General features: G+C 32.7%; 2 protein-coding genes across 4 annotated transcripts; one reads left to right on the top strand and one right to left on the bottom strand.

Annotated features, from left to right (window-relative positions):
* Positions 1 to 26: 26 nt before the first annotated feature.
* Positions 27 to 1292, top strand: LOC111421266 (Cyclin-dependent kinase subunit 30A). 2 transcript variants are annotated; one of them, XM_071197402.1, is made up of 3 exons: positions 27 to 200; positions 282 to 409; positions 1093 to 1292. In XM_071197402.1, the coding sequence occupies exons 1-3, from the start codon at positions 121 to 123 to the stop codon at positions 1128 to 1130; spliced, it is 246 nt and encodes an 81-aa protein (XP_071053503.1). In that variant the 5' UTR covers positions 27 to 120; the 3' UTR covers positions 1131 to 1292. The 2 variants fall into 2 exon arrangements, with proteins under 2 accessions (XP_071053503.1, XP_022910178.1); XM_023054410.2 differs by lacking the exon at positions 1093 to 1292 and adding an exon at positions 560 to 855 and having other exon boundaries at positions 30 to 200.
* On the bottom strand, positions 805 to 16138 carry LOC111421265 (Na[+]/H[+] hydrogen antiporter 2). Of its 2 annotated transcripts, XM_071197400.1 has the most exons (9): positions 15835 to 16138; positions 15579 to 15769; positions 8311 to 8462; positions 8070 to 8252; positions 7825 to 8000; positions 7497 to 7765; positions 1319 to 1462; positions 1162 to 1263; positions 805 to 1111 (listed from the first exon to the last, which is right to left on the bottom strand). In XM_071197400.1, exons 2-9 carry the CDS (start codon positions 15744 to 15746, stop codon positions 866 to 868), a joined length of 1440 nt encoding a protein of 479 aa, XP_071053501.1. In that variant the 5' UTR covers positions 15747 to 15769; positions 15835 to 16138; the 3' UTR covers positions 805 to 865. The 2 variants fall into 2 exon arrangements, with proteins under 2 accessions (XP_071053501.1, XP_071053502.1); XM_071197401.1 differs by lacking the exons at positions 15579 to 15769; positions 15835 to 16138 and adding an exon at positions 9069 to 13718.
* Positions 16139 to 25522: the final 9384 nt, after the last annotated feature.

Raw genomic sequence — 25522 nt, forward strand, 5'->3', positions numbered from 1 at the left:
TTAATTTTGAAACGTTGGTAACACTTTTGACATAGATAACCGTTATAAAATTTCTGATCCGAAACGAAAAAGGTTTTCACCAAGTTAAAATCGTTCCACAAACTCTAAAAATCTTCCGAAATGAATAAGGACGCTTTAGCTGAAATGTACAAGCACATTTACTACTCAGATAAGTACTACGACGACGAATTTGAGTACAGGTAAATTAATTCAGTTTAAAATTTATAAAAATATTTTTTTTTCTTAATTAATTTTGAAATATTACTTATTTCACGATGAAGGCATGTTGTGTTACCGAAAGAATTAGTTAAATTGGTTCCTAAATCGCATTTAATGAGCGAGAAAGAATGGAGAAGTATTGGGGTACAACAAAGTAAAGGTTGGGTTCATTATATGACGCATGCACCAGGTAAATTACTAAATAAAACTTGTATTTTAAACAAATAGAATTAATTATTAGATTTTTTAATCATAAATTAATTAAATAATTAATTTAAATATTTTGAAATATGTCATATTGGTTGCCTATACTCTAACACATTAATTTATTTTCTTGCAGAACCCCATATTTTATTATTTAAACGACCAATAAGTACCCCTCCAACTGAAAATTGCGTAGAAAATTGAAGACAATCAAGAGCTTTTTATTGTAAATAACTTTTCCTGTATTAGTTTAATATTATTAGCATTATTTATGTAATCTCACTAATGAATTAATCATTACTCATTCCATCCGAGTTATTTAAGCGAATGTATATTTTTTTATTGCACTTTCTTAGTTAAATAACAAGGGAGAATAAAATGTAATATTAATATTAAGTTTATTTTTGCCCATTAAAAAAATATTTCATCTTATTTAAATAATTTAAACTTTCGTTTTCTCCTCAGCTTCTCTCCTCTCTACAGGATTAATAACCTCTTCATCTTCGTTTTCTTCTTTAATAGTTCTATGTAAAAATCTTGGCCCTAATTGCATAATAAGTATGGCCCCTATTGGTGATGTTATTATAATTGACATCACCGCTACCACTATAACAGCATTTCCTAGATTAATTTGATCTAAATTAAGTGTTTCTCTTGCCATGTCTAAAGCAACTGGACCTAAAGCAGCCTTAAAAAAGAGGAATTAAATGGATTACAAAATTGAATAAAAGAATTTACTTGAACAGTTGCTTTTGGAGTCCAAGAGATTGCAACAAATAAGTTTTCTTTAACATTTAAATCGGTCCAAATCATTGTAACATATGAAGTTATTATTCTTAACTAAAAAATAAATGGAATGTGAAAAATTATTGCGTTTTTTTTGTGGGGATATTACCAATAATGGAATAACCATCGATATTGTGCCCCATAAAACTGTATTTCCATCTAAAATTGAAAAGTTCACTTCCATTCCTATTAAGCCAAAGGAAATTGGTTCGAAGAATTTCCATAATAATGCAAAATTCATTCTAACAGGATTCTGAAAACAAAAAGAATTAAATCAAATATATTTGTTATAATAATAAAGTGTCAGTGTTGTAAATATTGGAGTTATGTACAACATTGTATACAGGTGTCTCAGCGAGACCGGTTATTAGACGTTTCTGGGGTTCTGGCGAAAATAAAAATTTGAGAATTCACACTTAAGTATTATCAATTACGATCTCTTCGACTAAAATATTTTCAGATTTCTTGCACTTCCGGTTATACCGGAAGTCGCCACCTACTTTATTTTTTTAAATGGAACGTATATATTTTTACATATTTGGATTTGTCTGTTTTCAGGGTTTATAAATAACTTTACTTTTTGCAATTTGATTCGGCCGTTCTCGAGTTATTCGAATTTTTTAGAAAAATCTGCTCCAGCAGACATTTGTTCAAAAAATCAGAGAACACTCGATTTTTGGGATATCAATTTAGGATTCAGAATATGCTTAAACAACATGATGGAGTATGTTTTGGTGCCGAGAACGGCTGTCTAGAACGTTTGGTCACTTTACTATGGCACGTTAACTTTTCAAAATTTGGAAGTACCATAACTTCATTTTTTTAAATACCACCCATATTTCACACCCCCCATATTTTACTACTTAGTCGTCTTCGGCGTCTCATTCTACATCTTTTATATCCCATATGTCCCATACCTAACATTAATAGTTTAGGAGATAATTAGGCTTTTTTGAAAAATGCACACATATCATATGGATATTTAGCCTAGTGTGCCATGAAAAACAAGCCTTCTCAATGAGTTCTTGTCAAAGATTCACTTGTTTACGTCACTTGATGCATGTGAGTAAATATTATAATTATCTGTTATGTCCCTTAATGTTAGTACTGAAAAGAGTTAAAATCGATAACAATAACGAAAGTAATATTTACACAAATCAAGAAATTCTTAATTTATTTTTTATGCATAAAAAGCGCGACAAAGTTCGTAGTATGATTCGTAGATCTTCTTTGGCAGTTCGAATTGAGGTGTTGGGACTGGGGTCGAAATAAGCCAAGGCATTCACCTCTTCCGTTGTATTATCTACTACATCTTTTGGTCAGTTTAACACGTGATTAATTCGTCCAAAATGCAAAAAATTTGCTTCTATTCTTCTAAATTTATCTTTTGTCATCGGTGGTAAATGCGGATAATTTTCATTAAACATTCTGCAAGTTCTACTCTGCTAAGAATTTTGTCGCACTTTTGGTGCACAAAAAATAAATTATAGATTTCTTTATTTGTATAAACATTATTTACGTTATTAACATCCATTTTAACTGGTTTTAGACTCACAAGCATCAAACAACGTAAATCAGACTTTGACGTTTGTCAATAAGTCATTAAACATTTGTTTTCCATGGCACACTAGGTTAATATCGATATGATATGTGAGCATTTTTCAAAAAACCCTAATTATTTCTCAAACTATTAATGTTAGGCATAGGACATATGGAGTATAAAAGATGTAAAATAAGTAATAAAATATGGGGGGTGCCATTTAAAAAAATGAAGTTATGGTGCTTCCAAATTTCGAGAAGTTAACGTGTCATAGTAAAGTGACCAAACGATCTAGACAGCCGTTCTTGGCACCACAACATACTCCATCATGTTGTTTAAGCATATTCTGAATCCTAAATTGATATCCCAAAAATCGAGTGTTCTCTGATTTTTTGAACAAATGTTCGCTGGAGTAGATTTTTCTAGAAAAATTCGAATAACTCGAGAACGGCCGAATCAAATTGCAAAAAGTAAAGTTATTTATAAACCTTCAAAACAGACAAATCCAAATATGTAAAAATATACAGGGTGTTCCATTTAAAAAAATAAAGTAGGTATTACCGGAAGTGCTAGAAATCTGAAAATATTTTAGACGAAGAGAACGTAATTGATAATACTTAAGTCTGAATTCTCAATTTTTTATTTTGGCCAGAACCACAGAAACGTCTAATGACCGGTCTCGCTGAGACACCTGTATATAGAATTCTTAGACCATAAAAGATCTTTTATGGTAGAAGGATTATTAATTGTAGACTGACCTATAACGTTTATAGTTTTTTGAGTTAATGAAATGGCGTATTCAGACGGTTTTTTAATCATGATTGTGAATGCTAAAAATGTAGCTGAACTCCAAGATATGATCGTATATATCAGGGGGGGGCAGAGGTGAGATCAACAGGAGCCTTATGCAGGTTTAATATTTCTTTTGCAAGCCATGTCATATATCTAATAAATTTGGATTCGATAGTTATGGGAATATTTATTGAAAAGTTAAAGATTATAGGAAAACAGCTAACAAAAAACAAAATATTTAATAATTATAAAGTCAGCCGATTTTCCTTTGATAATTTTTTAAAATCCAGCGCATAATTTGTCAAGGCCGTTCGCAAGAATTCTTTTAGATGTTGATTAGTTAATTGTGGGCGATATTTTGTCTTAACTAAGTTCATGTGTGAGTATAAAGTCCCAAAAGAATATGTTGTACCAAAAATTGAAAATAGTCGACAAGCGGCTTTCTTTAAATTAGGATATTTTGTTTCTGGCACCAGTTTCCAAAAGTTGGTCAGGGAAAGAGATTTGTAATGCCTGATCCTTCTTCATTTCTAGTACTTCTAGTTCTCCCGATGCTATGTCAGATAGTAATATATCAGAAATTAAAAAACCATCTTAAATTATATCAATTGCAAATGGATTGACACAAAAGGAAATTGTTGATTCGAAATTTCTCAGATCTTCAAATCTGGTTTTAAAATTCGTTTTCAACTCTTCAGTTTTTTCTTGATATCCATTTCCGTAATATTAGAAAACCTTGCTTTTAATCGAGGAAAATGTTTAATGTTGTTGACATCAGATCATTTTAAAAAAGCTAAAATTTTGATTGAAATTTAAATACAGTTTGAGACAAATCACTTATAGTTTTTTCTTTTCCTTGCAAAGCTAAATTGAGAGTTTGTAAGTGCTACATGGTGTGAGTCAGAAACATTAAATCTTGAGGCCAGTTTTCATCTTCCAGTTTTAGACATAGCCTTCCTTGTTCTTTGAAAAATATGCAAATGGAAGTGAGTATATACCTATAATAGGTACAGTAAAATGATATATCATTCGCACATTCATCTCCTTCCTGTTTCAGTTCTTCTAAAAAATTCCTGAACTGACGATGAGTTTTTGCATTTACACGAATAAAGTTTATTATTTTCAAAACAATCCACACGTTTTCAAATTTATACTTATATTTACACTTATAACATGTTCGCGATGAATTATAAAATGAACTGGTACAAAGTTAGGAATTTTTGGATAACTTTTCAAAATTAAAAATCAAAAGGTGTTACGATGAAAAATAGTTTATTTAAAAAACTTGGCAAATCGGTGCAAAGTTTTCATCGTATCACCTTTCGATTTTTAATTTACATCTCTACGATGAATGAAGAATCTCAATTATCTAAATCACTTTTCAAAAGACCAATAAGTCCTTGGTTTTGTCCTAACATTGCAGGAGCTCCGTCAGTCGCAAGGCTTACAAGTTTATCAATAGTTTATCGATGCCGCGAGTTGTTCCTCTAATTGTAAGAGTTACAAGATTGCATTCCTCTTTTATATGTACTTCTTCAGAAACATAGCGGACGAAAATCGCTAATTCTGGAATATCTTGAATGTCTGTAGATTCGTCGGGCGATATGCTGAATGCAGTACAGGTGTCCAAATTTCGATGGGTTTACAGGGTATCTCAGTTATTATGAAAGATAGAAAGTTGTCTCCTTCTTGTTCAACGTCAACTGGAATCTACTCGAGGTACAAAACAAAATCTAGAGCATTATGAATGTAACAGGGCACCCAAGCGTTTCCACCACTTTGAAACGAAAGATAAATTCCAAGGCAAATGTTTCAACAGCGGAAAGACTGGCCATAAAAGAGATCAATGTAGAGCTGGTAAAGAGGTAGCGACACAAAGTACATCAGAAAATGTAGAGCATGTGCTACTAGCAAAAAGTTCGATTTAATTTGAACCTTAACTGGTTGTTAGTTATATTTTTTTTTGATAAATAATTATTTGAACCTTAACTGGTTGTTAATTACATTTTTGATAGTTGTTAATTGAACCTCACTGGTTGTTAGTTATACAGGGTGTATCTGAATGACATGCCCAAACTTCAGGGGGTGATTCTTTAGGCAATTTTAAGGGTACTTTGATATATAAACCATGGGCGAATTGGGCTCCCCTAAGGAGCTACACCCCTCCAAAAATGGCGGAAAATTTTGTTTAATTTCTTTTTCTCTAAAACCAAAAACGCTAGGAAAATGAAATTTGGGGAATATGTTTAACTCATAATAAATTTTTAAACAGAGGGTAAATACATTAAAAAAAAATTACATAGGTAGATGAAAGTATCCTAAAACTTTTTTGTCTCTCTAAAATTTTTCCAAAAACGACTAATTTTTGAGAAAAAAAATAATAAAGCAAACACTGCCCGTTCAACAACGGGGTTGTCGATCAAAAGTTGGAATGAATTTTTAACGAAAAAATCTTAGTAGGCTTTGCAATCTTTGTCAGAAATATTTTTGACGTTTAAATGTCAGTGGTTTTCTTACTATTATTATTGTTTTTCAAATTAATTTATGAATAAAGTTCTACCGCATTTACGCTCGTTCACTCGACGTTTCAAAATTTTAAATAAAACAATAATAATAGTAAGATAACCACTGACATTTAAACGTCAAAAATATTTTTGACAAAGATTGCTAAGCCTGCTAAGATTTTTTCTTTATAAATTCATTCCAACTTTCGATTAACAACGCTACAGCTTAACAGTTAGTGTTTGCTTAATTAATTTTTTTCTCAGAAACTATTAACTTTTCGAAGAACATCAGAGAGGCAAAAAAGTTTTAGAATATTTTCGTCTATCTAAATAAAATATTTCCAATGTATTTATCATCGCCATAAAAAAGATCTAGACAAAAATTGAACGGGGGTGGTTATGTTTAGTAACTTAGAAGGGAAGATTGAAAGTACAAATAGGCTCGAAACATGCCCTATTATAAGCTAAACATATTTCCCAAATTTCATTTTCTTGGTGTTAATGGTTTTCGGGAAAAATAAAATAAACCAAAATTTTTCGCCATTTTTGAAGGGGCGTAGCTCCGCAGGGTAGTCGAAATCGCTGATAGTTCATATGAGAAAGTACCCTTAAAATTGCCTAAAGAATCACCCCCTGAAGTTTGGGCACGTCATTCAGATACACCCTGTATTTTTTTGATAGTTATTAATTAAACCTTTACTGGATGATAGTCGTATTCTTAGTTATTATGTCCGTAATTAAGAGACAAGTCGAAAACGCTGTTTTTACGAGTAAGTAGTTTATTATAAGAGCAGTATGCGAGGACGCACACCATCAGGATGTGCGTCCGTGTTACTGTCGGTATTTACCCAAGACGGTCGGAGGTGCTCTTTGTTCGGGAGTGACTAAGAATTACTTTTTGTATAACTCTCCGGTTTACTTACGATAAAATTTACCTGAAGTGAGTTAGTTGTTCAGTGTATTTTGTATAAGGCAGTCGAATATCGTTTTTGACAAGAGCTAAAAGTCGTTTTCTTTAGTAACGTTACCTCAACGCTAACATGTATTATCCAAAAGCCTCCTGGTTTTGATTTACCACGCAAAACCTGGACAACTCTTTCTGCAAAAAGGGGACCAGACATTGACACCTTTTTGCGAATGCGGTGAAAATGGAGAGCAACCAGGTCAATCTCGTATACTAGACTTGCAAAACACTCACTCAACACTTCAAGCGAAAGATCCGTCCGTAACTTAGTATAGGCCTTTTCAAGTGATAATCAATTGCCATAAAACTCTCCATTGTAAGTGATACTCCTCGTTGAGGAATTTGAGTGTTATACACTAAACTTCTCATAGTTTTTAGTTCTTAATTTGTTTAAATCTACTAATTATTAAACAATGAATAAGTTATCGAAATTTTATACATATTTTACGTAGTAATACTTTTGATGTCATGGTTATTTTAAGCTTACCTGGTTGTCCCATCCTTGCTTTCTCCATCCAATACTAGCTACAAAAGCAGCTATAATACAACCCAAAGCCCCAGCACCTCCATAACCCAAAGCGTCACTTCCTAACGCACAAACGACACAACCCAAACCCAACAGTAACGTTCTTAACGTTACTAGATATTTCTCCTTTTTACTTGGAATGTATTGACATAATAACCCCCAGGCAATTCCATAACTTACACCCATTGCAATTACAATAGGTCCTTGTAAAATTTGCATAGTTAAAGAACCTAAAATTAATACAAATTAAGTAATGAAACCTAATAAAATGTTGTGAAAAAGTTTTTACCGGTACTAAAAATTATTCCAATGACAATTCCAAAAAAAGCAATACAAATGATGTCGTTTAAAGTTGATGCCGCAATGACTAAAGTATGGATGCCTTTATTAATTCCATATCCCATATCTTGTAGTTGAAAAAGACAAGGGATTATGACGGCTGGTGAGACGGCAGCCAATAGTAACCTTGAAGCAACGTTACAAATCTTTTCAACACCAAATTGAACATTCTTAAAACGCGATATAAGTCCCTACCCAAGAAGGATTCCCCATAACCACGGAAAATCTAATAAGAAGTAAGCCGCGACGGCTACTCCAGCCACTTCAACAGCAACAGGAACGAACGCTAAGTTTAGAACCATCCAAGACATTTTCTTTAAGGCTTTTGGATCTAAACCTAATCCAGCTGGTAACATTATATTCACAAGGGCGAGTTGACTAAAAAAAGAATTAGGAAATTTTAATAATTTTTTAATAAGAATTTTTAAAAACTTACCGAAGAATTGCTGTGAATTTTCTGTAATTACCTTCGATTTGTAAAAAACCAACGTTTCTTAAAAGAACTCCCATCAATAACATTCCAACCATAGGAGGAAGTTTTATTAAACTTGTTAGCCATCCAGTTATTTTTGCAGTTATAAATAAAATCTAAAAGTTGCATTTATTTTAGAATTTATTTTCTAAAAAAATTGGTTTTGCCGTGCGTCTTTTAAAAAATGGGTTGACGTTTCGGATGCCTTGTTGCAACCTTCTTCAGAAACTGGTTCGAAGTGTTTCTGGCACTTGTTTGAAGACGCTCGGCTAAACCGGAAATTTTCTAGTTCTAGGTCTAGTGTTAGTTCTAGTTTTAATTGTTATGCAGCTGTAGACCAAGAAGTAGAATCATTCGGGTTTAGCCGCCTTTATAGACGTATGGCTAAACCCAAATGTTTCTAGTTCTAGGTCTAATGTTAGTGCTAGTGACAGTGCATGTGTAAAACTGGAACTAACACTATACCTAGAACTAGAATCTTTCGGGTTTAGCCGTCTTTAGAGACGTGCGGCTGAACCCAAATGATTCTAGTTCTAGGTATAGTATTAGTTCTACATAATAACAGTGCTAGTTTTATTTGTTATGCAATGCTAGACCTAAAACTAGAATCATTCGGGTTTATCAGTCTTAAGAAACGTATGGCTAAACCCAAATGTTTCTAGTTCTTGGTCTATGTTAGTCCTAGTGATAGTGCATGAGTAAAACTAAAACTAACACTATACCTAGAACTAGAATTATTCATTAGAGCTCTGTGGAATCAGCTAAGACGGAAGAAAATCGTTACGAGAGAAGAACTCGTCGGCAACTTAACAAACCATAAATTATCATTGTTATTTTTTTTTGATTTTTTAAAGCATTATTTTCAAAAACCTTCTTTTTTTTAGTAAGTCGCTTCGGTTTCAAGCACTTTTTTTTCTGTAACGCTTATTTTTGTTATTCCTGCGTTATTTAGCTTTCTTTACCTTAGCATTGCTGATAATCAATTGGTACTTATTGAGCAGTTTTTTTCTTTTTTTGCTGAAATGTTCGATGGATCTGGTTCGAGGGGGATTCAAGTTTCAATTTATAACATGATGTTGAACGTAGCTCATTTGAACGTTAAATCATTAGTTTCCCAGTATAATCTAATAAAATCTTTAATCCTTGATAACATTATTGATATTTTTGCGATGACGGAAACCTGGTTAACTCTTAATATATCCAACTCTTTATTTAATATTCCTGGCTACAATCTGGTTCGTAGGGATCGTGAGGGGCGCGGTGGAGGTGTGGCTGTGTACATAAGAAGCTCAGTACGATTTCAGCTTCTAAACAGTTCCTGCTCTATTGAGCAACTATTTTTACCGTTGATGCAGGAAAAAAATTCTGTATTATTTTTGGAGTGGTTTATAGGGCCCCCTAATTTTAATTTTCTTCTTTTTATTGAAACACTGGAGAGTACCCTTTGTGAGAGTATTGTCACATCTCATTCGAGAATTATCGTGGGCGATATTAATGTTGATCTTCTTAAACTGGATTCTTCCTCAACAACACTTCTTCACTCATTTGCAACTTCTATTGGCTTACATCAGTTAGTCACCGAACCCACAAGAATTACACAAAATTCGCAAACTTTACTTGATCCAGTTTTTACAACAAATGATCAGCTGTTTACTAGTATCGATGTTGTAAATGTACCCAATATGAACTAGTAAAGTGTGAGCTGGCATTTAATACCGGTAGGCCTGCTGCAATTTATCGTGCATACAGGGATGTGAAAAACATAAATTTTCCACAATTCTTGAACGATTTAAAATCAATTCCGTGGAGAAACATATATAATCAGGAAAATGTGAATGATAAAATCACTTTAAAAACTAGACGGCTTATAAAGCCTCCCAGTCCCTGGCTAACAGATAATACTAAACTACTAATGTCTATTCGAGATGATCCGCTTAAAAAATTCAAAAAGTCTAAGCTAACTCAAGACTGGGTTCCATACAAGTTGCATCGCAATTTGATAACATCAACGGTGCGGACTGAAAAGAAGGCATACTATGATTACGCCTTTCGTAGTAACGATCCAAAAGCTCTTTGGAGAAAGATTGAACTTTTAAATATAAATAAAAAAATCGATAACAAAGTATCTAACATTTTTCTTCCAAACGATTTAAATAATTATTTTGTTCACGGCGATTCTTCACTTTATATTCAGACTGATCCCGAATTACCCATATTTTATCAAAATAATGTAAACCCTAGAGTGCAGATAATGCAAACTTTTATGCCCGTTGATGAACATGAAGTAACTATAATAATTAATAACATTAAAATTGCAGCGGTGGGTTCTGATGGTATCTCAGTCTGGATGATTGACTTGTGTACCCCTTTTCTCATTCCTTATATTACTCACGTAATAAACGCTGCTATTCATCAATCAGTTTTTTCGGATGTCTGGAGATGGCTGAAATAATTGTGTTACCTAAAGTATCTTCCCCTTCTGCCCTAAGGGATTTTAGACCGATCAGTATCCTACCAGTAATGTCAAAAATTTTAGAGAGAGTGTTGGAAAAACAATTTAGAGCACACTGCGAAAGTTATAATATACTGCCAGAGCAACAATCTGGGGTTCGTTCGGGTTTCAGCTGCGCAACAGCTTTATTGAACCTTACTGATTAGGTATTTGCCTCTAGAGGGCAAGCTGCACTTTTGTTATCGTTGGACTTCACCAAAGCATGTTCTTGAGCATTCGCAGATTCACTTGTATCCATCTAAGTCCATCTAAGTCTTCTGTTCTTCTGTTTTGCGGCAGTGTCACAAGGAGAGCAATTAAACCTTTGATAGCCGGTCTATTGGTGCTGGATGGCGAACCTCTTACTGTTTCTGATGATATAAAAAATTTAGGAGTTACATTGGATCATCAGTTGAGGTTTGAGGAGAATGTGGCCAAGTGCTTGAGGAGTGGGTATGGTCTCTTGTATGCGCATAGGGATGTCTTAAATAAAAAATTAAAAATTATGCTGTGTGATAGCTTGGTTCTAAGCAAATTAAATCACTGCGACGTTGTTTATGGTCCAAATTTAACGGGGGCGAGGGCGTCGTATCCAGAACCTCCAGAACGGTTGTCTAAGGTTTATATACGGAATTCGTAAATATGACCATATTAGTCATAAGTTGGCAGAGACTGGATGGTTAAACATGAAGAACAGACGTAAACTGCATGCAACTTGCGTTTATTTTAAAATTATTAATAGTCAACGGCCTCCTTACTTGCTGCAACACTTATATTTCAGAAGCGATGTCCATAATATTAATGTAAGAAGGAAAGATGTATAGACGATACCACGCCACGCCTCGCACCGATCGTTTTCCTACCAGATAGCCAAAACGTACAATGATCTATCAGTAAACCTTATGGGATTGAGCTGTATTTCGTTCAAGAGTAAGTTAAAATCTTCCCTCCTGCTTGAGTCATCATGATTTTTTTTTATATTCTGAGCTACTAATGCATCGCTTATTTATACTATTTATACTATATATAGTAACCCCCCCCCCTTTTAACTTCTGAACGGATTGAGATATCAATATGAACAAAAACACGTCAATTTCTATACTTTATCAGCACAAATATTTTCTTATGGAAAATTTTGCTGTCACTTTTAGTTTTTCCGGAAAGTGGAACAACTTTGTTTTTCTAAATGGAACACCCAGTATATTATGGTACCTTCCGAAAGAATAAAACAATACGAATCCAACGATACCCCACAATCAAATAACGGTTTATTAGTTTTTTGCATAAAAATTAAACAAAATGCGGAATTTCGCCGGAAAAACCAACGTATCTTCGTTGACTACCTGTCGAGATACAATGGACCAGGTAAATGGTGGACGGTCAGTTAAATGTCGGTCTACGCTCGGGTTAAGCAAGGTTAAAATCGGCAATTTTTTTAGAAATCTTTTTATGAAAGAATCAATGTAAGAAAAGAATAAAAAGAAAGTTCTTCTTAAAACTTGTAAGAAAAAATTGTCATAACAACAATTTTAAAGTTTGTAGGTACCTTGAAATTTTGTATTTAAGTCGGCATGCAAATATTTTCTTCATTTCTATCTTTGAATTCTACCCGACCAAGTATAACCAAAGAAAGGCGAGATCAAAAAGGCTAGAAGGAGTTTAGAGCATAAAATCGAAGCAATTTTAATATTCGCTCGTGCTGACACAAATCTACATGAAACAGAGCGACAATTTAATGAACGATTTCCTGAACATCCAATTAGTCGAAAATATTTAAGAGAACTTGTAAATAAGTTTTTGGAAACTGGAAGCGTCGAAGACCGCAAAAGAACTGGTCGTCGTTCGATTTCTGAAGACATACAAGTGCAGATATTAACAGAAGTAGTTAATGCGAACATGATGTCGTCTGCTGCTATCGCATCAACGTGTGATGTGAGTCCAACAACGGCACGGAAATATTTAAAGAAGAATAAATATCATCCATATAAAATTAAAATGCTTCATGAATTAACAGAAGATGACCCTGATAGAAGAACAGAATTTTGTAAGCTAATGACAAATATGGTTGAACGAAATCCATCATACTTGAAACATATTTGTTTCAGTGATGAATGTACTTTCTTTTTGGATGGAAAATTGCATCGGCAAAATGTACGTTACTGGAGTGATGTTAATCTACATGAATATCGCGTAGTTAACACTCCATTTCCTAAGAAAATAAATGTTTGGGCAGGCATATTAGGAAATCACATCGTGGGACCAATATTCCTAACCGAAAAGTTGACCGGAACATTGTATTTAAGATTATTAGAAGAAGATATTAATCCACGACTTTTGCAAATTGTGCAACAGAATCCTGACGATTTTGAAATGGAATTAGTGTTTCATCAAGACGGAGCACCTCCACATTATGCGGCAATGGTACGAAATTATTTTGATACAAATTTTAATGGACGGTGGATCGGTCGACGTGGGCCGATTGAATGGTCAACAAGATCAGCAGATCTGACACCTTTAGATTTCTTTTTATGGGGTTATTTAAAATCCAAGGTATATGAAAGTCCGCTAGACAGTATTGAGGATTTAAAACAAAAAATTATTGACGTCTGCCAAAATATTGATCATCACATGTTAAGCCGTGTGAGAGAGGAAACACTGCAAAGATGGTACCACTGCCAAGAAGTTCAGGGTAATCATATCGAACAATTTATTTAATAGTTTGTTCTTAATAAATAACATATTCAATAACAACACTAAGCCAATTTTTCAACCGTTATGTATACTAGCAAAATCTTTGATAAATTTTTTTTTATCTTATCATTTCTTATATTTACTTTGATTTTTTCTTTATAAATACTTTTTGATTAAATATGATTAATTCATAAATTTAATATAGGTACTTCCACCCAAAGTTTATTTTATTTCTAAAAAAGATAAGTAATTGAACTAGCAATTTTAAATCCGTCTTAGCTCGAGCGTATACCGACCATTAACCTACCGTCCACCATTTACCTGGTCGATTGCATTTCGACAGGTAGTCGACGAAGATACGTTGGTTTTCCGGCGAAATTCCGCATTTTGTTTAATTTTTATTCGTAAAACTAATAAATCGATATTTGATTGTGAGGTACCGTTGGATTCGTATCGTTTTCATCTTTCTGAAGATACCATTATATACTAGGTGTTCCATTAAAAAAAACGAAGTTGATCCATTTTCCGGAAAAACTAAAAGTGATAGCAAAATTTTCCGTAAGAAAATATTTGTGCTGATAAAATATAAAAACTGACGTTTTTTTGTTCATATTGATATCTCAATCTGTTTGGAGGTTAAGAAGGGGGGGGGGGGGGGTTACTTTACGCTAGCACTGTATATATTTTCTATATATTCTGGATTAAGTGGAAGAGCAGTTGGTTAATAGCCAAACGGAACTTCGTCCAGAAAATAAGTCTATTTTCTAAGAATGTATTATTATTTCTTTTCCTTTTTTGCGACTTACTAATAAAGGCATTTATTATTATTATTCGGGTTTAGCCGTCCTTACAGACGTGTGGCTAAACCCAAATGATTCTAGTTTTAGGTATAGTGTTAGGTCTACATAATAACAGTGCTAGTTTTAATTGTTATGTAATGCTAGACCTAAAACTAGAATCATTCGGTTTTAGCCGTCTTAAGAGACGTATGGCTAAATCCAAATGTTTCTAGTTCTTGGTCTAATGTTAGTTCTAGTGACAGTGCATGTGTAAAACTGGAACTAACACTATACCTTAAACTAGAATCATTTGGGTTTAGCCGTCTTTAGTGACGTGTGGCTAAACCCAAATAATTCTAGTTTTAGGTATAGTGTTAGGTCTACATAATAACAGTGCTAGTTTTAATTGTTATGTAATGCTAGACTTAAAACTAGAATCATTCGGGTTTAGCCGTCTTAAGAGACGTATGGCTAAATCCAAATGTTTCTAGTTCTTGGTCTAATGTTAGTTCTAGTGACAATGCATGTGTAAAACTGGAACTAACACTATACCTTAAACTAGAATCATTCGGGTTTAGCCGTCTTTAGTGACGTGCGGCTAAACCCAAATGATTCTAGTTCTAGGTATAGTATTAGTTCTACATAATAACTGTGCTAGTGTAAAACTAGAACTAACACTAGACCTAGAACTATAAACATTCGGATTTAGCTGCACGTCTCTTAATCAGCTAAACCCGAATGATTTTAGTTCTAGGTCTAGTGTTAGTTCTAGTTTGAATTGTTATGCAGCGCTAGACTAAGCGCTAGATTGTTGTATATTTTTATTGAAGTAGTTGAAAGGTTAAATATACGTATTAGAAAAGTACGTATATTAGATTATATAGCAGAACTAGAATATACAGATAATAAGTTGTGGTTAAGTTCATAACTTGTAAGTTGTTAAATATACATAGTTGTAGAAGAAAGAGGTGCTTTACTAACACCAAAAAAATTTAACAATTAGGATAACTTGTAGACATAAATAAGAACTTGTTAAAACTAGATATGTTAAGAAAGATAAAGTAACTACAGAACAAGATTGTGTGTAATGGAATTATAATTAAAAATTAATTTTGTATACCAACGGAGAATTTGTATTATTAAGGGTATATTAACATTAAAATTTATGAAAAAATTCATATTGATGACTTTGCAAAGTTTTGTTTGCTTAAGAATCGACTTAAAAATCGTTAAAAATAAGTTTAATAAAATATATTAATTAATTAACTTACAGCTAACTGGAAAATTTGACTTTGAACTCCAAAAACTTCGCCAAATAAAGAATATCCAATGGCCCAACAACACAAAGCCAAAAAAGTCAATACTAAAATATCGGAATTCTTTTCCCATTTTGCTAAAATATTATTTTTCGAAAATTTTTCACTTAATGAAGCCATCATCAATTATTTAAAACATTTATTAACTAAAAAAAAGAAATATTTAAACTGACTAGGTTGCTCTTTAATTCGAAACTGAAATCAAACTTACTTTAATTGAATCCTTTATACTCACAGCTTGAGTCATAACGCCGCCGCTAACATACCATCGATATCACGTGTTTATATTAATAACAACAAACAATTCTTCTTGATTATTAATAGTTAAAACAAAACGCTTGTTTTTATGGTGTTTTAGTACCTGTTTAGTGCCGTTGTAAAAAAATTATAGACGCAAAATGTGTCGATTTCTTTGTACTTAAAATTCTTGAATAAATAAAACGATTTACACATTGCAGTAGCAATGAACTGAAAGCGATAATAATACAGATATGAAGGCAAAAAATATTCTGTGACGTCAAGAAGATTGTATAACTTCGATATCTATGTATCTATTACAATATTTTAAATGTAATACTTTTGTAATACATTTTTTTGAGTTAACTAATGGGTATGATTAAGAACCGGAAAATTTGTAACACAAAAATGAAAAATATTCGCTGATATAATTTTTGACCGTTTTCAATAAGACAAATTGAAGTTGACCAAAAACATTTATACAAGAAAAAAATTAAATACCTTGGTTTTTTGATACCTTCTATTAGCATTGAAATAAATAAACGATAGTGAGAAATTAGAAATGATCCAATAATATCAAGTTGTGAAAATCTGAAATTATTTTAGGAAGTTTATTAAGAATTTCACATTGTTTGTCAAATTTTCTTGACAGAAAATTAAACAAACTTCAAATATTTGATATAACATCAAGTGTCTATAAATAAATTAAATAATTATGTCGATAACCTTTTTAATTTTGGTTCAACCCAATTCGAATTTAATCTTGATCGCGGTGTTTGATAAGTTTATCCGTTCGTTGTGCTTCCATGTCACAATAAACCATGGATTGTGCGGACAACATAAAATGCAGTTTCTATGTCTATTAAAATAAATTCGTCGTCTTCTTTACTATTAGTATTAATCATATTCTTTGTATTCTTCAGTTATTTGATTCACATTTAATTTGCCTATTATTTTTAAACTTTAGTCTCTTTTGGACAGTGACATAGGAAAATAAGACCGAAAGAAAGGGATGAATCCTTTATTTTCTTTGTGCATCAGGTAAGCAAGTTTACTAAGTATTGGCATTCTTCTTTTTGTGATCCCAATCCAACCCAACGCAACCCTTTCTTGGTTAAATAGTAGGTATCATACTAAATATTTAACATATCACCAAAAAATTCTTAACTGAATTTATAAAGATTTATAGGTCTCATACAGCTTTGTCGTCGTTGCAAAATCGAAGAAATATGTTAATAGAAACTAATGGTGGAACGGATATCCGGCAACTATCCGGTATCCGGCCTATCCGGCCATTTTATAAAATCTATGGAATTATCACCAATTATTAATTAAAGTGTCCTCTTTTTAATGCAACAAGCCGTTTTGAAAAATCACTTTCAGTTCTTGAGAAATAAATTTTTCAAATGATCGACAATTTTTTTGAATCTTGCAATTTTCTCCAATTAAATTTTAATAATTCGTATAAAATCGATTTCTCGGAATAAGAGTATGCAAATTTTCCAAAATATTAATAAAAGTGTGCTCTTTCCAATGAACCAACACGTTTTGAAAAATTACTTTTAGTTTTTGAGATAACAATATTTGAAGTTTTGATAAAACTGCCGATGTTGCAATAATTTTCATCGATAACTTTCAAAATTCGCTATAAAATTAATTTCTTGAAGGATCCTTGTGGAATTATCACCAATTATTAATTAAAGTGTCCTCTTTTTAATGCAACAAGCCGTTTTGAAAAATCACTTACAGTTCTTGAGAAATAAATTTTTCAAATGATCGAAAATTTTTTTGAATCTTGCAATTTTCTCCAATTAAATTTTAATAATTCGTATAAAATCGATTTCTCGGAATAAGAGTATGCAAATTTTCCAAAATATTAATAAAAGTGTGCTCTTTCCAATGAACCAACACGTTTTGAAAAATTACTTTTAGTTTTTGACATAACAATATTTGAAGTTTTGATAAAACTTTCGATGTTGCAATAATTTTCATCGATAACTTTCAAAATTCGCTATAAAATTAATTTCTTGAAGGATCCTTGTGGAAATATCACCAATTATTAATTAAAGTGTCCTCTTTTTAATGCAACAAGCCGTTTTGAAAAATCACTTTCAGTTCTTGAGAAATACATTTTTCAAATGATCGAAAATTTTTTCGAATTTTGCTATTTTCTCCGATTAAATTTTAATAATTCGTATAAAATCGATTTCTCGGAATCAGAACATGAAAATTTTGCAAAATATTAATAAAAGTGTGCTCTGTCCAATGAACCAACACGTTTTGAAAAATTACTTTTAGTTTTTGAGATAACAATATTTGAAATTTTGATAAAACTGTCGATGTTGCAATAATTTTCATCGATAACTTTCAAAATTCGCTATAAAATTAATTTCTTGAAGGATCCTTGTGGAATTATCACCAATTATTAATTAAAGTGTCCTCTTTTTAATGCAACAAGCCGTTTTGAAAAATCACTTTCAGTTCTTGAAAAATAAATTTTTCAAATGATCGACAATTTTTTTGAATCTTGCAATTTTCGCCGATTAAATTTTAATATTTCGTATAAAATCGATTTCTCGGAATAAGAGTATGAAAATTTTCCAAAATATTAATAAAAGTGTGCTCTTTCCAATGAACCAACACGTTTTGAAAAATTACTTTTAGTTTTTGAGATAACAATATTTGAAGTTTTGATAAAACTGTCGATGTTGCAATAATTTTCATCGATAACTTTTAAAATTCGCTATAAAATTAATTTCTTGACGGATCCTTGTAGAATTATCACCAATTATTAGTTAAAGTGTCCTCTTTTTAATGCAACAAGCTGTTTTGAAAAATCACTTTCAGTTCTTGAGAAATAAATTTTTCAAACGATCGACAATTTTTTTGAATCTTGCATTTTTCTCCGATTAAATTTTAATAATTCGTATAAAATCGATTTCTCGGAATCAGAACATGAAAATTTTGCAAAATATTAATAAAAGTGTGCTCTGTCCAATGAACCAACACGTTTTGAAAAATTACTTTTAGTTTTTGAGATAACAATATTTGAAATTTTGATAAAACTGTCGATGTTGCAATAATTTTCATCGATAACTTTCAAAATTCGCTATAAAATTAATTTCTTGAAGGATCCTTGTGGAATTATCACCAATTATTAATTAAAGTGTCCTCTTTTTAATGCAACAAGCCGTTTTGAAAAATCACTTTCAGTTCTTGAAAAATAAATTTTTCAAATGATCGACAATTTTTTTGAATCTTGCAATTTTCGCCGATTAAATTTTAATATTTCGTATAAAATCGATTTCTCGGAATAAGAGTATGAAAATTTTCCAAAATATTAATAAAAGTGTGCTCTTTCCAATGAACCAACACGTTTTGAAAAATTACTTTTAGTTTTTGAGATAACAATATTTGAAGTTTTGATAAAACTGTCGATGTTGCAATAATTTTCATCGATAACTTTTAAAATTCGCTATAAAATTAATTTCTTGACGGATCCTTGTAGAATTATCACCAATTATTAGTTAAAGTGTCCTCTTTTTAATGCAACAAGCTGTTTTGAAAAATCACTTTCAGTTCTTGAGAAATAAATTTTTCAAACGATCGACAATTTTTTTGAATCTTGCATTTTTCTCCGATTAAATTTTAATAATTCGTATAAAATCGATTTCTCGAAATAAGAGTATGAAAATTTTCCAAAATATTAATAAAAGTGTGTTCTTTCCAATGAACCAACACGTTTTGAAAAATTACTTTTAGTTTTTGAGATAACAATATTTGAAGTTTTGATAAAACTGTCGATGTTGCAATAATTTTCATCGATAACTTTTAAAATTCGCTATAAAATTAATTTCTTGAAGGATCCTTGTGGAATTATCACCAATTATTAATTAAAGTGTCCTCTTTTTAATGCAACAAGCCGTTTTGAAAAATCACTTTCAGTTCTTGAGAAAAAAATTTTTCAAATGATCGACAATTTTTTCGAATTTTGCAATTTTCTCCGATTAAATTTTAATAATTCGTATAAAATCGATTTTTTGGAATAAGAGTATGAAAATTTTCCAAAATAGTAATAAAAGTGTGCTCTTTCCAATGAACCAACATGTTTTGAAAAATTACTTTTAGTTTTTGAGATAACAATATTTGAAGTTTTGATAAAACTTTCGATGTTGCAATAATTTTCATCGATAACTTTCAAAATTCACTATAAAATTAATTTCTTGAAGGAAATATCGCCAATTATTAATTAAAGTATTCTCTTTTTAGAGTTGCTTTGTTAGTTAAATCAGCATCAAAAAAGTTAATATTTATATCTTGGATCCAAATAAGTTGACATATCTTGTCAGCTTTCTTATTAATTTCATTTTTATTGTAATATCGCAATAATGTGGTAATGTATAATGGGTATCACTTCAGAAATGCACCAGAAATTAGAACCATAATGGATATCCGGATAGATATGCCGGATAACCGTATATCCGGCCGAAGGGCATGCTGAATATCCGGTATCCGGGTTTTCGCAAAATCACAATCCGTCCATCACTAATAGAAACTTAAAAAAATTGGGTTATGATAAGTTAATGCAAATTTATCGCAAGGTGGACAAATCTGATCAAGAGCTTGTCTCTAAGTAAATCCAATCGATGAGAAGCTCGTTTCAAAAAGAGCTGAAAAAATTTGAAAAATTTAACAGAAGTGGCGCGTCTAGTGATGATCAATACGTGCCAACTCTCTGGTATTTCGATTTAGTAATGTTTACCCGAGAACATGAAACACCTACAGAGAGTTTTGATAGTATGGCAAACAGTCCCTCGTCTCCAGAAGAGATTTCCGCTTCTGAGATCGTTGACAACCTTGATATACAAAACAGCAAAACTTGTGTCGAAGAAGGATATCCACATGCTGTTCCTATAAAGAAAAAGGAAACAGGTATAAGCAATGAAATCTTGTTTAGGTCCATTACTACCATCTTTTAGTTAAATTTATCTTATAGATAAACCCATCTACTAGCCAATCAGAGCGCGTAAAATAACCGTAACCGTGGTAATAATCCTTTAGATAGCTTAACCAGAAGATGGTAGTAACGAGCCTAACGAGTGAGATAAAGTCAGAGTCATCTGGCTGGATTATTATGTTTCAAATCTCGTAAAAGCGACATGTGACAATATTTTTTTCTGTCAGTCAGCCAACTTTTCTGCCATATATGTATATCGTTTTTTCTTTTTGTCTTTAGAGACTTTCATGGCCATAACCGCACATGCAACAATACAAATTTTTCTCTTGTTATCTATCACTCAACAGTCAACAAACGACTTGAAGACGCAACGTCGGTAACGAAAATCACGTTTAAAATTTCTACATGACGACATGCCGATTCAAATGACACGATAAATTTAAATTTTTGGGCCACACATACGATTTTTTCCTTGAAACTGTTGTACCAAGCGCAATCACATGCTAAATCGTTTGAATACTTTACCAAGTGTATGGAACATGACGCTTTTTCTGTCATACCGTTCTTTCTCGCATACCAACACGCCACGATTTTGAAACGAAAGAACATGTGTGTATGGCCGGCTAATTGCGTAAGTTATGAGTTCAATGCTATTTTTTACATTTCCTTGAAAAAAATGCTCTATCAGCAACTACACTAAGATTACCGTTAATCTTTGCTCCATTATTTCGCTTTAGTTTTCAAGTTGTGTTCTTCATAAAATATATCCTTAGCAGCACTAACATTAGTACTCTTTACATGTGACATATCCCGAATGAAATATTGAGGGTGTAGATCTCTTTTCATTTTGTCCCGTTGGCAGATTCGAATTTTTGCGTGATTCTTTTACATCTTCTAGCAAAGAAATCTTTAATTAAATAGTAAAACTTTGCAGATTCTACCATCAATTTCCATGGTAGACAAGAATTTAAAAAGTTAAGCAAAGCAGTTACTTTGCTTTGCTTATTCAAAACGATTTCAATATTTAATAAAAGCAGTGTTCTTTTGTGCATCCTCTTTTATTTTCCACTCGTTTCGGTTTTGTGCTGGTTGTAGCCAATTCTTCCCAGCTTTCTCCACAACATCATCAACCCAATTCCTATGCGCCACTTGTACATTCTCAATCTCCATGTTAAAATCCCAACCCAACCCATGTCCACTTCGCAGTTCTTTCTATCACATCTTCTACTTTTATTCTTCTTCTAATTCTAATTTTACAATTACTAATAACATTATATCGATTCCATATGTTAATACCAATAGTATATACATATTTATTCCCTTTTTTCAGGTTTATTGGTATTTTTGGGATTGTAATTATGAATCCCAATTTTCCAGTAGTTGCTCATCTTAGCCGGATCCTTCTAGTTATTTCAGCCGTCTGGTTCTTTATGCCTAATTTTAATGTATAACCCAAGTATATGTATTCTTGTACATTTTCCAATGTGTACATTTCCAACTTCTATCCTGATATTTTCTGGAAACATGACTTTTGTTTTTCTTATGTTCATGGAGAGTCTTATTTCTTTCGATGCTACTTTAAGTTCACTTAATATCTTTCGTATCGGAGAGGTTATATCTCCCTGCCTCACTCCACGTTTACTAATTATTTTGTTTGTTGTCAAATCTTCTGTAATTTTAATTTGTATTGTGGCATTATGAAATATACATATATTTCAAGGTGCTTTTATATGTTAGAGTCAGTAGAGAGTTTTTAATAATAATAATAATAATAATAATAATAATAATTCACTTTATTGCCCAACAAAGATCAATTACAGGACAATATTACAAGAAAAAGAAAATAAGAAATAACACATGCCATAAAACAAATATAATTCACATAAACACTCTTACACTATTATTGATTGTTAGTTAGTTTACACATCCTCTGCACCGGGGAGTTGGCTAAAACATTGGATCTGCAATTCCTCAAATAAAACTGATTTGTACTACGTGTTGCACGCGTAGGCACCGCGAAAATGATCCGCGACAACAACCAACCACAATCCAATTCACCTTGCACTAACTTCTGCAAAAACTTGATGCACTGGTCATCTCTTCTTACGTCTAGTGCAGAAAAACTGTGACGCCGCAGCAGGGATGCGTAATCCATTCCACGATCCGGGTATGATCCGTCCAGGCGTAGAGACAAATATTTGAGAAATCTCCTCTGAATTCTCTCCAATATAAGTCTATGACACACATAATGTGGCGACCAAATTACAGAGCCATATTCCAATTTGGACAATACAAAGGTCGAAAATAGGGTCTTGTACACACCGATATCAGAAAAAGCACGCGAGGTGCGCAAAACGAAACCAAGCATCCTCGCAGCAGAAGATGCAATATTTTCGATGTGAGGTACAAAAGACAATTTGCGGTCAAAAGTTACTCCCAGATCCTTGATTGTAGATAATTTCTCAAGAAGAACACCTTCTATATAATAAGAAGATGGAAGAGGAGACAGCTTGCGTGTAAAACTAACTGCACCGCACTTATTGGCATTAATCTTTAGCTGATAACGGTTACACCATTCCACCAAGACGTCCAAATCCGACTGAAGACTGACAACATCACGGTCCGCAAAAATAGGTCGGAATAGTTTCAGATCATCCGCATAAGCTAGTACGCTTGATGAAAATTTGTCTAGAAGGTCATTCAAGAAGATAACAAATAGTAGGGGGCCTAGATTTGAGCCCTGAGGAACACCAGACCTAGCCGTAAACTCCATAGACGCATAACCGTTGTAGTACACATAATTTATACGACCCGATAGGTAAGAGGCAAATAGTTTCATAAACTTAGGAGATAAGCCAAAAGCACTAAGTTTATACAAGAGGACGTCATGATGTATCATGTCGAATGCTTTAGAAAAATCAGTGTATACCACATCTACCTGACCGCCCCTATCCAAAGATTCACAAATTACCTCAGTAACCACCGCGAGGTTGGTAATGGTCGAACGACGCTTGATAAACCCATGCTGATATGGTGACACAAATGACTGAACCTGTGGATAAATCATCTTGTAAATAATCTGTTCAAATACCTTAGCGAAATTGGACAATAACGATATTGGTCGATAATCAGTAATGTTGGTACGTTCGCCATGCTTGAATACAGGAACAATGCGTGAGCGCTTCCAAAGTTTAGGAAACGAGCAAGTGCTTAAGGATAGGTTAATTATTAAATGAAGCGGAAGTGCAAAAACTGCACAGCAATCACGAATGAAAAATGCAGGAAGATCATCATCACCAGCAGTAAATTTATTAGGTTACCTTTTTAGGAAATGAAGAACCTCTTCTTCGGTGACATCGGTAACAAATACTGGAGGATACGTAGAGTGTACATCAACCATGTTATAAGCAGAGACACCAGAATATACTCCAGAGAATTGATCTGCAAAAGCATTAACTATTTTTTCAGGATCAGTGTAGGTGGACTTATCACGCATCATTTTTCCAGGAAGTCGAGAGGTCGTTGTTTTCTGTCTTTCTGTATATAATTCCAAAAGTTACGGGGATCAGAACTAAGCGATTGTTCAGCACTAATAGTAAAAGAAGTATACGCATCAGAGATTTTCTGTTTAGTCAAACATCTCAGTCTTTTATATTCCGCTGAATAGAAAGCACTATTGCTTCTCCTCCACTTCCTCCTATAATACTCTTTCAACTTTAATAGCCGCTTAATTTCTGGGGTGTACCAAATAGGGTATGAGGATCCACGACTCAATCTCTTAGGAACAAATAAATCCAAAATCTCATACAACTTTTTATAAAAAGCTCACAAAGCATCATCCGCATTAACCTCCACATTTAGAAAAGACCAATCCGTGTAAAGTAGTTTATCATACATGCCAGGAAAGTTGGCTCTTCGAAAATTATATCGACCACCCAAAGACGGAAAGTTCGGCAAACCATCATTTGCCGTCAGTAAATTCATTGTAATATCTAAGGCAGGATGGTACTGATCCTCGTAGACGAAGGGACAATCATCATGAACAAGATCAAACTGATGGTCAGTATTTGTCAGAACCAAATCCAATAGACGATTGTCACAGTTCAGTACATGATTGAGTTGGCGAAGGTCCAGAAAATCAATTTTCTAGCTTTTAGGTAATTTATTTTTTTTAGACATTTGTTTTGTAGATTTTTCATAGCTTTTGTTGTAGGCGCTTCTCCTAGTTTTAGAATCTCAGTAGTAATACCATCTTCACTTGGTGATCTAGCGTTCTGCATCTGCATTAAAGCGTACTGTATTTCATTCGTTGTAATGTCAATCTCTCTGCGGCTTAGTTGAGATCTGCACATCAATGGAAATCGAAATATCCTACATTTTCTGAAGCTATTGGACACATTTTTCAGAAGCAGTTATTAGATCGTGTAGATTTTGAAATGTCAGTGTTATTGACTCTCAGTGAAACGAGTTCTCCTCATTGTAGTTGTTACTAAGTCGCATAATGTTTCTTAAACACAGTACTGTTTTATTTTTACTTAGTCCTAAAAATGTACAATTAATTATTTTGACAACTGTTTACCTGCATAATTTTTTTAGAAAACTTAACTCTATAACCACTTACATGCCAACTAAGAAGATGATGTGGGCCACATAATCCCAATTGTTGAAGAATTACAAATAATGCAATACAAATAATTTCTGATAT

Source organism: Onthophagus taurus, chromosome 7 (genome assembly GCF_036711975.1).
Source record: "Onthophagus taurus isolate NC chromosome 7, IU_Otau_3.0, whole genome shotgun sequence".
Lineage (NCBI taxonomy): Eukaryota > Metazoa > Arthropoda > Insecta > Coleoptera > Scarabaeidae > Onthophagus > Onthophagus taurus.